Below are 12,225 nucleotides of genomic sequence, written 5' to 3'. Positions count from 1 at the left end.
GTAGCCAAGATAGGGAAGCAAACTAAATGTCCATCAACAGATGACTGGATAAAGAAGCTGTGGTATATTTATACAATGGAATACTACTCAGCCATAAAAAAGAATAAAATAATGCCATTTGCAGCAACATGGATGGACCTAGAGATTGTCATTCTAAGTGAAGTAAGCCAGAAAGAGAAAGAAAAATATCATATGATATCATTCATATGTGGAATCTAAAAAAAAAAAATGACACTATGAACTCATTTACAAAATAGATGCAGATTCGCAGACATAGTAAACGATCTTATGGTTACCGGGGAAAGTGGGTGGGAGGGGATACATTTGGTAGTTTGAGATTTACAAATGTTTGCCACTATATATAAATGTAGATTTTTAAAAGTTTCTTCTGTACAGCACAGGGAACTATGTTCAATATCTTTTAATAATCTTTAATGAAAAAATACAGAAACGAATATATGTATGTATACGCATGACTGGAATACTGTGCTGTATACCAGAAATTGACACATCATAATTGACTGTACGTCAATTAAAAAAAAAGAATGTGTATTCTGCTATTGTTGGGTGGTATCTTGTAGATGTTTCTTAGGTCTAGTTGATTTATAGTGTTGTTCAAATTTGTTTACTTGTTAATCCTTTGCCTGCTTGTTCTATTATTGAAAGTAAGCTATTAGTCTGCAACTATTATTGTTGAATGGTGTATTTTCCTTTCAATTTTTTAGTTTTTGCTGTATGTATTTCATAGGCCTGGTGTTAGGTGCACATATGTCTATAAATTATTACATTTTCTTGACAGATTGATACTTCTATTATAAAATGTTCTACTTTATTTCTAGTAACATTTTTTTGGTTTATTCTAAAGTCTGTGTCCCTTTTATTAGTATAGCTACTCCAGTTTTCTTATGGTTACTCCTTACATATCATGTATATCTATGATAATGATCTAAATAATCATATATACATACACATGTATGAATTATGTAGATTGTGACCAATGCAGGCATGTCAAATCAGTGGAGAGTTTATATACTAAATGATGCTGGGACACTGCATAACTCTTAGGAAAAATTCAAATTAAGATTCCTATCTTATATGTTACCAAAATAAACTAAAAGTCTATTTTTAATCTATCAAATAGACAAAGATTTGTAATAAGTTATAATACCCAGTATTGCTAAGGAGACATATGGAAGGAAGTAGTTTTCACTCTGCTGTTGGGGTGTAAAATAATATAATCCAACTGGTTTTTAAATTTGAACATAACCATTTCATGCCTAGGTATTTATTCTAAAGTAGGCAAAGATGTGGGCAGGGACAGACTGGAAGTTCAAGATTTATAGATACTGACAGGTATATATAGAATAGATAAACAAGTTTATACTGTATAGCACAGGGAAATATAGTCAAGATCTTGTAGTAGCTCACGGTGAAAAAGAATATGAAAACGAATATATGTATATTCATGTATGACTGGAAAACTGTGCTGTACACCAGAAATTTGATACAACATTGTAAACTGACTGTAACTCAATTAAAAAAAAATAAAGTAGGCAAGGATTATTTCGTTAGTAAAGGCAAAGATTATTTCAAAAAAATCGTAAGTGTATGCAATGATTTAACATAAACACATTATTTTTTAAATAGCCCCAAACTGAAAAATATCTAAATGCTCAAAAATTGGGTATCAAACAAATTATGATGTATCTATAACTATATAGAATGAGAAAGCCCTTAAAAATGTTGTGAAAGATTCTTTAATGACATGGAAAGATTACTATGATATAGTAAATGAAAAAAGTTTACAAAATGGTATGTATAGTTTAACTCCACTCTCGTTAAAATAATACACAATATATGTATGCAAAAAAAAAAAAAGACCCAAAGGTTAACATTTATCTCTGAGGGTTCAACATTATGGGTTTTTTATTTTCTTTGTGCTTTCCCTCCCTTCCCCCACCCCACTCCATGATTTTCTACAATATGCTGTCTTATTTTTTACTAAGAAAAAGGAACAACAATTTAAAAATTCATTAAGAAGCTAAGATGTGGTATATATGTACTGTGGATTTACTACTCAGCCATAAAATATAATGAAATTTTGTCATTTGCAGCAACATGGATAGACTTGGAGGGCATTATGCTAAGTGAAGTAAGTCAAAGACAAATGCTATATGATATTACTTATACATGAAACCTAAAAAATACGACAAACTAGTGAATTTAACAAGAAGCAAGCTGACTCAAAGATACAGAGAACTAGTGGTTACAGTGGGGAGGGGGAAAGCAGGAAGGGCAATAAGGGGGCAGGGAGTAAGAGGAACAAATTATTATGTATAAATTAAGCTACAAGGGTGTATTGTACAACATGGGGAATATAGTCAGTATGTCACAATTATAAGTGGAGTATAATCTTTAAAAATTGTGAATCACCATATTGTACACATATATTGTAACTTACATAATATTGTTTATCAACTACACTTCAATTAAAAAAAGATGTTATTTTTGCCTCTTAGTAAAGGCAAAGATTATTTCAAAGGACAATACACAGTATTGGTAAGGATTTGGAGTAAACGAGCATGCACAAAATGTATGCTGCTAATAGTAGTATAAATTGCTACTAATGGCATCACTGTGGACTTGGCAGCACACATCAAAAGCCTTAAAAACAGAAATATTTTCACTTCTTGGGATTAAGGAAATCATTAGAGGTGGATGCAAAAATGCAAATACAAAGGCAAATGTCCATTTTTAGGTTCTTGGTTAAATAAATTACATCCGTATGAGCCAATGTATGTATTAAAAATCACACTGCAGGATACTTATTGACGTAGAGGCCAGTATATTAAAGGTAAAACAGCAAATATTATGCCCCATATAATACTGATTTAAGATGAAAATGTATTAGTTTCCTAATGCTGCCATAACAAATTACCCCAAACAGGGTTGCTTAAAACAACAGAAATGTATTCTCTTACAATTCAGCCCAGAAGTCCAAAATCAAGGTGTTGGCAAGTTGGTTCCTTCTGGAGGCTCTGGAGGAGAATCTGCTTTATGCTTCTCTCCTAGCTTCTGGCAGTTGCTGGTAATCCTTGGTGTTCCTTGGCTTCTAGCTGCGTCATGCCAGCCTCTGCATATTGCCTCGTGACTCTCTTCTCCGTGTTTCTTATGGTCCCCTCCTCTTCTTTTAAGGACGCCAGTCACTAGACTTAGGGCCTACCGCAATCTAAAATGACTGCATCTTAACTAATACCCGCCGAGACCCTCTTTCCAAATAAGGTCACATTTTGAGGTCCTGGGTTGACATGAATTTTTGTAAGACAATATTCAACCCACTGTATGTATATAACATACGTATTAAAAGATTGGATGTCTTCATGAACGGTATCTCAGGGAGGGTATATAGATGATTAAAAGATTTTTTTTTCTGCATTTAAAATAGCTTATGTACTGGAGTTGCATTCATATAGAGATTAAGTTCTAAATTGAGGTATGAGGTGAACATTATTTGTAATCAAAAATTACTCCCCCTCCACTTTTCCCTCCTACAGCTCCAAATATACAGAATACATCATTTCATAGTGTATGTTTTCTCAAAAACATCCAACACACCCAATTCTTCCTCCAGTAGTGGACCATGGTAGCGATCCTTCGAGTGAACACCAGGTGAAGCAGCTGGCTTGTGTTTATTTTACAAAAAAGAGAAAAGGTCTAAAATATGACAGTAGAGTTGAATGTGTTCAAGTTAAATGAGTATATGATGAGACTCCAGTGTTTCACTTTTGTAATTTGAGGAAAACAAGTTTCTTTCATATTTACAAAGAACATAATAAATAATAGTGATGAATTAGGAAAGACTCTTAAGACCAAGGGGAAAACATCATTACTGATCTCCAAAAGGGACTTCTTTAAGAGGTTAGGTATATCTCTGTATCTTTCTGAATTTTTTTAAAGGTCCAGGGTAAGAAAACTTAAGGAAACAATGATACTGTGGATATAATTATAGCCAATTTCTGTCTTTTAATTCTTCCAATGCATACTTTCCTTTTAAAGATTGATGACTATGGTTTCTTTCATAACTGGAGTAAGATAAATTATATATAAAAATAAAAAAGTATTGTCATGTACAGAGGCTGACATCATGGGTAGTCAAAGAATATGTTTAATAAAAAATAATTAAACTTCCATTTGCTCTATAGAACATCATAGAAAGTAATTTAATAAATTACAAATGACTTTTTAAGACGTTTGCTCAACTACAGAAAGCAAATTCAGACTACACAAAACACAACTGGTAAATATTGCAAATGTCCAAAAGAAAAATTGGACTAAGACTTGAATCATGAAACCTGAAACAAGGGCTATAAATACAAGGCAATAACAGCTATAATTCTTTTAGTAACTACCAACACATACTTGGATATCCTTTCAACTGCAACTTTAGTATTATGTAATTCTACTGATTTTTTTTTTTGTCTTCTTATAACCCTTAACTTTACACAACCATGTTTGCATGTGTTTTTTTTTTAAGCTGATGGCTGGACAACTTTTTCCCAGTCAGTACTAGATAGAAGTATCTTGAAACCCAAGAGAATGTTTAAGGTTAATATTAGCTTTAATGCTTAGAAAACTGCAATTGCCTTATTACATAGAAAGAGAATCACTAAGATGTTAACCAAATTCATTTGATCATAATTAGGAAAATACTTCATCTCATAAATTTGATATAAATTAGATTTTAGTGACAAGATCTAGGGCTTCCCACCCCCACCCCCCTTTTATTTCAAATTGGAGACAGAAAGGAGTGAAGATCATGTGGGCAGAACTAGAGGGAGAAGGGAAATACAGATGGTGTTGAAATACTCCACCAGCAAACTAAGTTAACTGTGTTTGAAAAACTTTGGCTATCTCATAGGTGTGTTCTAGTGAAACAAAAGTGCAATACTGCAGAGGGAAGATACTAAGTATGTAATATATCATTTTCATGATGAAGAATTACTACCCACTTCTCCTGGATGGGCATTATAGTGACTATTGCTAAGACATTGCATAAAGGACTATCGATTCAAAGTACTATTTTGGGAAAATACAAAAATTAATACAATCCCAATGGAACTTTTGTAATTTTGTAAATACATATAACACTGTCTCTCTCTAATAAGGGGTTAGTTATTTTACATACAGAAACATAATTTACTGGTAAAGATCTCGGAAAATCCAATATAATTGCTTAATTCATGACAAAGCAACAGAGTTCTATCAAAACATACTGAAAGTTATTTTTTCTGTGGGAGAGAAGTGAGGTACTTTTCCCTCCTAAATGTATCCCCTAGCAAACTTGATCACTGACTTATTCAAGTACCAGAAAAACACTAATGCTTATCTCTCCTTAGGATGTAAATGCTATTTTATGTCCAATTCAGTTCTAATTGTTTTAAATGTATATGAAGGTGAACCTGGACCTCTACCTTGTCAGAATAATAGCAACTTTAGCAGGAGAAATTGTATCACAAATCAATTAGTAGACAAGTTTTACATGGTAAAGGGTTCTAAGAAATTGATCAGAAGCCTTGGGCTTCATTTTTTTGTGGTTTACAGGTATAATGTATATATTTTTGAGATTATTCAAAGTGCATTTTCAAAATGGGCAACTCAGTATATTTAATATAAACTGATAACCCAACACTGATTCTGGGCAACATTTAGTCTGCTTACACCTAAAAACTCAAAATGAATTGAGACTATCTGCATATTACTTTACCATTATTATCTGTTAATTTTGGAATATTTCCATGACATAAAACACAAATAGAAATCTACACAAATAAAGCAAACAAACAATTTCTTTTACATGAAGTATGCTGTGTTGAAAGTTCTTTTCAGTGGCATTTCATGAGTTTGCCTTTTCTGAACCCTGGAAAACAGACATTACTCATCTGAGACATAATTATTTCTAATAGGAGGCCAAACTTTGAAAAGTTAAAACTAAGTATGTCTGGAGGGTGCCAAAGTCACATGACACAGGATTTTTGTGACTTAATTTTACTGACTTTAGAGTTAAGCTCAGCAAAAAGCAAGTCATATTTCTTGCCAGATTAACATGATATATAGGATGTATTTAAAAAACCCCTGAAAACAAGTATAGAATTAGAAACGAATGTAAACTTCCTAAACTAACTCAGCTGAGGTAACAGGTAGCCAGTTAAATTGGCTGATTGGGAAACTTATTTCTTCTTTAAAACACACTTGTACCTGAATTGGAAACATCAGCAGTGCATCACAACACTAGAGCATTTTCATGTAATTAAAGCAATGGATGGTGATGTAGATTCTACAGCTTTCATGACATTCATTAGCTGCCCAAATTATTGCTGAGTTTTGATCTGTAAATTATAGGTGTCAAGGAGGCTGTAAAACTATATTCAAATTAAATCAGTAATATGCATAAAGTATTCTGTGTTCACTGCAAATATATTAAATATACAACTCTTATTGAGCATAATTTTCATAAAATTAAACCCCAACAAAATTATAATGCCTTTTGTTGTAATTTTACACCTTTATGTATCTGATAGTACATACGAGTTCAGAAACTTATGAATCTTAAGAAATACTACATGCAAAATGTCTCTGAAAGCAGTTTGTACTTCTAAACAAATAACTGAAATGTTCTGTCAGTAAGTTATTGATGCACTCAACACTGGGATATTTACAATTAATAATTAAAGAAAAAAAATCCAAAACCAGTTCATAATTTAAGTGCAGTCTGGGAATCAGTCTTCATTACTAGAATCTGAATCCTCGGACGATGATGCTGTACTATCAGATCCAGATGAAGCATCGGCTTTCTCTGAACCCTCATCTGTGCTGTTTTCATTGAGAGGACTTGGTTCAGTTCCCCCTTTGTCTTCCTGATCTCTAACTCTGGAATCTTCTTCCTTTACTTCTACAGACTTAGATGAGCCTAAGTCACTGTTTTTGTTTTTCTGTACATCAAAAGTATTGGACTGGGACAAAGTTGGAATATGAAGATTAAGGCCTGGAGTGAGAAGCATCCCTGGATAAAGTATATTAGATAGTAATAGTGGGTTAAGAGCTAACGGGTTGGCAGCTGCAGCTGTATTTAATGCAGCAGTAGAGGATGTTGAAGGAGAACTTGACACAGAGTTTTCTCCACCATTTTCTGAATTTTGGCTCTCTGTCCTTTCTTTTTTTCCTTCTAGCTCCTTAGAGTCATTTCCCTTTTTTTCTTCTGTTCCAGATTCTGTAGGCTTTGTCAGGAGTCCCCCCATGCCCAACAGATTTGGCAATCCTGTCATTCCTGACAGCAGCATGGGGAACATGGCGGCCACGTTTTTAGCTTCTCCTCCAGAAGAAAGGCCGGCAGGCATTCCCATCAGCCCTGCGGTTACTTGCAGCGACTGCAGGTTTTGTAGGTTTTGTTGTAAGGCCTGAAGAGTTGGGAGGTCCACACCTGGAAGTAATCCATTGGCTAACAAAGGATTGCCTGAAATACTGGTGGCAGTTGCAGCTGCTGCTGCTGCTGTGGCCTTCGCAATTCCACTTTTAGGCCGTCTCCCTCGCCTGCTTACTTCCTCTCTCACAACGGGACCAGTGAGAATACGTTCATACATGCTTTCTGGAAGAAATCCCTAAAAGAAAAAATCCATCAATAACAGCCATTTTAAAATCAATAGCTATTAACTTGCGATACAAATAAGCTATTAAAATAGGCAATTACTCATAAACTTGTTCTGTATTGATAAAACATAACCAGTCATGACAGAGATAATCTGATTTTGTCATATTGTAAGAAGTGGCTTGAAACGCTCTTCCACTTCTCATTTTATCATGAGAGAAGAAAGCGGCCTCTGGCCCTCTTTAAAAATGTGAGGCATAAGTCTGTAGAACAGTTCTGGAAAACAGAAGATCCAAAAAGACTTTTTTTCATGAGGGCTGCCCTCACCAATTGCTCTAAAAGACTAAAGAAGTACCCCTTTTCTAATCTGGAAGACCAATAAGGAAATAAGTAAGTAAAGGTTAAAATGAGATGCTTCATATGACTCTTGACTATCACATTGGGAATAAAGGAGACAAAGCCAAGCTGAAAAAGATACTCAACAAGGGGAAAAAAATCACTTGGCTCAGAATAGCAATAGCACCTGTAGACCGGGAAGCACCTAGTCCACGACAATGAAGAGCAACCTATGATATTTCCTTGTAATTCTCCTATAATTTTCTGGGGCTCAAAACTTCAGAAGTTATTAAAAAAAAGAAAAGAAAATAAAAAAGAAAGAAAGAGAAAGAAAGAAAGAAGGAAAGAAAGAAGGAAAGAAAGAAGGAAAGAAGGAAAAGAAAGAAGAAAGAAAGAAAGAAAGAAGGAAAGAAAGAAAGAAAGAAAGGAAGGAAGGAAGGAAGGAAGGAAGGAAGGAAGGAAGGAAGGGAAAAAGAAAAAAAACTCCTAGAAGTTTTAGGAGTTTAGAACCTCTAGACCACCACTGTCCAAAAGAAATAATGTAAGCCGTATATAATATAATTTAAAATTTTCTAGTAGCCACAATAAAAAGGTAAAGTAGAAATATATGACATGAATTTTAGCAATATAGTCTATGAAAATTATTGAGCTATTTTATATTCTTTTTTCTAAACTACATCTTCAAAATCCAAAATCAGTATTTCACACTTACAACGCAGCCTAATTCAGACTAGCCACATTTCAAGTGCTCAATAGCCACATGTGTCTGATGGCTACTGTTTGTGACAATGAAGCTCTAGACAGTAGTTTAAAAGACTCTCATGGGACTATTTTTAAATTTTGTTCTGAACTGATCAACTTATTTGTTCTCCTTACAAAAGCATAAGGGTTCACTGCAGAAAACATGACAACAACAACAAAAAAAAAACCAAAGAAAAAAATCATCCACAGTTTCGCTGTTCAGAGATAACCATTGCTAACGTTTCAGGATGTGTGCTTCCATTTCCCCTTGTGCATACATACAGGTTTTTCCAATTCTTCACAATTCCCTTTCTAAAATTAAAAAAAAAATCATACTGAATGTGGGTTTATTGCCTGTCTTTTTCATTTGGACACCTGCAGACATAAGGGCTATTATTTACTTAGCATTTACCACAGGGTTAGGCTTTGCTACTCCAAGAACTTAACTACTACCTCATTTAATGATACTGTGAACTTGCTTCTCCCTTGTCTTCAGAGGTTCTTCTAAGATACAATTTTTTAAAATAGTTGCATAGTTTTCCAATATACTGATGGACCATTAGTATATTCCCAATTTTTTATTACTCTACTATGATGAATAACCTTATATACATAGCTTTCCCCCATATTCGTTGTGGCATTGCTCAAATAGTATCTTAGAAGTTAAACACAGATCAGTAACATACTGATTCTGCATTCTACCTCAACAAGCATCTGAGAAATTTGTAGCGTATTCTGCAAAATAAAAATTATGAACTTAAAAACACTGTCACATGTTTGTGAAATATTTTGTTAATTCTTAACTTAAAATTTAATCTAAGATATCTTTAAATGGCATCTAATTTTTAAAATGATGTATGAATTAATATTTATGAAATACTCACAGACTGCTTAACAACATCTCCCCATTCAGGAGCTACTCCATATTCTGAATTTTCTTTCAGGAATCGACATAAATCCTTCAAAGGGGGAGCAAATGCACCTCCAACCTATAAATGAAAAACCAATTCTTAGACACTTAAAAGTACTATTAACCATGGAGGTATTTCTTGGTTTTATTATCTGCTGTACAGAGTTTATTTCTTTAAAATACCCTTATTCTGTGAACCACCTCTGACAATCTTTATTACATTAAAAAAGACTACCACAACCCATAAGAACTACTAATATACTATATAAACATGTGCTAATGTAAATTTTAAATGTTTTAAGAAGGGTTGCTGGAGTAAAATAACTACAATTTACTGTGCGATTACTATGCAGGATAGGCAGTGTAGCCTTGTTAAGAGTATACCCTTTGGAGTCAGACTTACCAACTACATGAACTCAGGCAAATCAGTAAATCTCTCTGGACCTCAGTTTTATCATCTGCAAAATGGGGATAACAGTAATACCTCCCTCATAGGGTTTTATGAAGATAAAATAATTCAAGTACTTTAGCATAGAGTCTGGCACATAATAAATAAAAGTATTACTATTATATGCCAAGTCTTATGCTATAGACTTTAAGTATGTAATTTATTTTAGTACTCACTACATCCTTTTGAAATATATTATTTCTGCTTTTCAAATGAAGGAACTAAGCCTCAGAGAAGTTATAAAAGTTGCCCAAAACTAGCTAGTAAGTGTTATGGCTTTCAAACTCAGGTCTCAAAAACCCATGGTGCTTATCTATTATGTAAACTGATACCCTAAAAGTATGATAATACTTTTTTTGGAGGGTAGAAAGAGTTTTTATTCTCCTGCTACCGCCTAGTCTGACTGTGTGGAAGGATACTTCAGCCATCTGTTTTTAGATGCTCAAGAAAACTTCTGCATGAAGTGAAGCATACTGGGTCCCATTGAAAGTCTTGCTTAGGAAGATGCCAGGTCGTTCTGATTAATGCATTTTTACAGCTAAGTGGAAGGGCTGAATCAGAAGTATGTTGTTGCCAGCATTGTGCAGGGAGGTGGAAAGCTGAGCTGCAAGAACAGCCCAGTTCTCTGGAAAAAGCACTCTCAACAGGTTACATATCCTTTTAAATGATTTAACTTTAAATGATCTGGACCTGCCAATTTAACGTTCCTTTAGAATTTAAAGAAATTTCTTGAATAATTCCTTCTTCTACACCTTTATGAATAAATACATACTGTATCTTGTTAGGATATAGACAGGATTTAATATGGACAGTTACATCTACAGGTATTCTCATCTAGTATTTCCTTTAGTCTTTTCTTAGCCTCTCAAGTTTCTATTGCCATCTCTTTTTTATTATCCCCTTCTTTAAGCTCCAATTTAAATTGGAGGCTCTCTGTGTGGTTTACAGAGGTTCAGCAGGCATATTCTTTTCCTTAGTAACTCATCAGTCCTCAAGCCTGTACTCTAGAAACTCAGAACAATAAAGAACTCTACAAACTAAGGGAAATGAACAGACCTTTTATCAGGTTAAAACAATTGAAAATAAAATTTAGAGTGTTTAATATTAAACTTTACAAGTAAAAATGAAAAACTGTTTCATTTCATTAAAACTAAGACAAATGCTAATTTTTGTTATAAGATGAAGTGGAGTACAAAGATTTTTAAGAAAATCTATGCAAGCACAAAATTAAGTAAAATGTGACTAATATGTCATTATTCTTGCCCAAATACATTTATGACATCACTTTAATGCACTAACAAAAGATGAATCAGTTATCTCTACAAAATTGGGGAAAAAATTAGTATCAATTTTAATGAGTTAATGCATACAGTAATATTAAGATAATTGTTATTATTAAAATAGTTTTCTTCCAATTTCAGTATTTCTTCTGAGGAGTTCAAATGATTTTATGTATTTTTATACTAGCAGTGAGGTCATTTAACATAGAGCAAAGCAGAACTAGGGAATTAACATGACCTAGGGTAATCTAATTTGTGAGTGAAGGAACTCAATGAGAAAGTTGCTATTCTTACTCTGAGGCCATTTTTAATTTCTTATTTATTTTGTTGCTTGCTCATCAGAATTAAAAAAACAGAATAAAAATGTCAAAGCTATAAACTTACAAAAGGGTACCACAAGTGTTCTACCATTTACTTTGTGAGGTAAAAGAGACATACCAATCCAAATATAAAACAGAAACAATTTGGGGAAACAAACATTTGGTTCAGATTTAAGACTTCGGAAAAACCTGACTAACCGTTCACGAATCAACAAAGCAAAAAGATACAGAGAGGGGGGTATAGCTCAGCGGTAGAGCACATGCTTAGCATGTATGAGGTCCTGGGTTCAATCCCCAGTACCTCCATTAAAAAAAAGAAAACTAAAACCTAATAATAAATAAATCAATGGACCTAATGACCTCCTTCTCACAAAAATAATTATATAATTTTTTAAAAAAGGAAGAAAAAGAGAGAAGATAGCACAGGGGTTCCCATTAGTCTATAAGGTACCTTTGTTTAAGACATTTTATTTCCATCTATCCGAAATTATGTATGCCGATTTTGACAGAACACTTTATGGCCAAATGATAGAAAATTACATGATAAA

The 12,225-nt window shown here is 33.5% G+C and overlaps 1 protein-coding gene across 15 annotated transcripts in view; it reads right to left on the bottom strand.

Moving 5' to 3' along the window:
* Nucleotides 1-4,147: 4,147 nt before the first annotated feature.
* The window catches only part of CHD9 (chromodomain helicase DNA binding protein 9), a 210,194-nt gene continuing 202,116 nt past the window's right edge, over nt 4,148-12,225 (bottom strand). For all 15 annotated transcript variants that reach the window (XM_072967366.1, XM_072967363.1, XM_072967360.1 and 12 more), the window contains 2 exons: nt 9,604-9,708; nt 4,148-7,655 (listed from right to left, as the gene is read on the bottom strand). In XM_072967366.1, coding sequence (XP_072823467.1) covers nt 6,777-7,655; nt 9,604-9,708 — 984 coding nt within the window. In that variant the 3' untranslated portion in view covers nt 4,148-6,776. The remainder of the gene's footprint in view (nt 7,656-9,603; nt 9,709-12,225) is intronic.

This window comes from Vicugna pacos, chromosome 9 (assembly GCF_048564905.1).
Source record: "Vicugna pacos chromosome 9, VicPac4, whole genome shotgun sequence".
Taxonomy (NCBI): Eukaryota; Metazoa; Chordata; class Mammalia; order Artiodactyla; family Camelidae; genus Vicugna; species Vicugna pacos.
The sequence above is the reverse complement of the archived record's forward strand: the minus strand, read 5'-3'. Positions and strand labels throughout refer to the sequence as shown.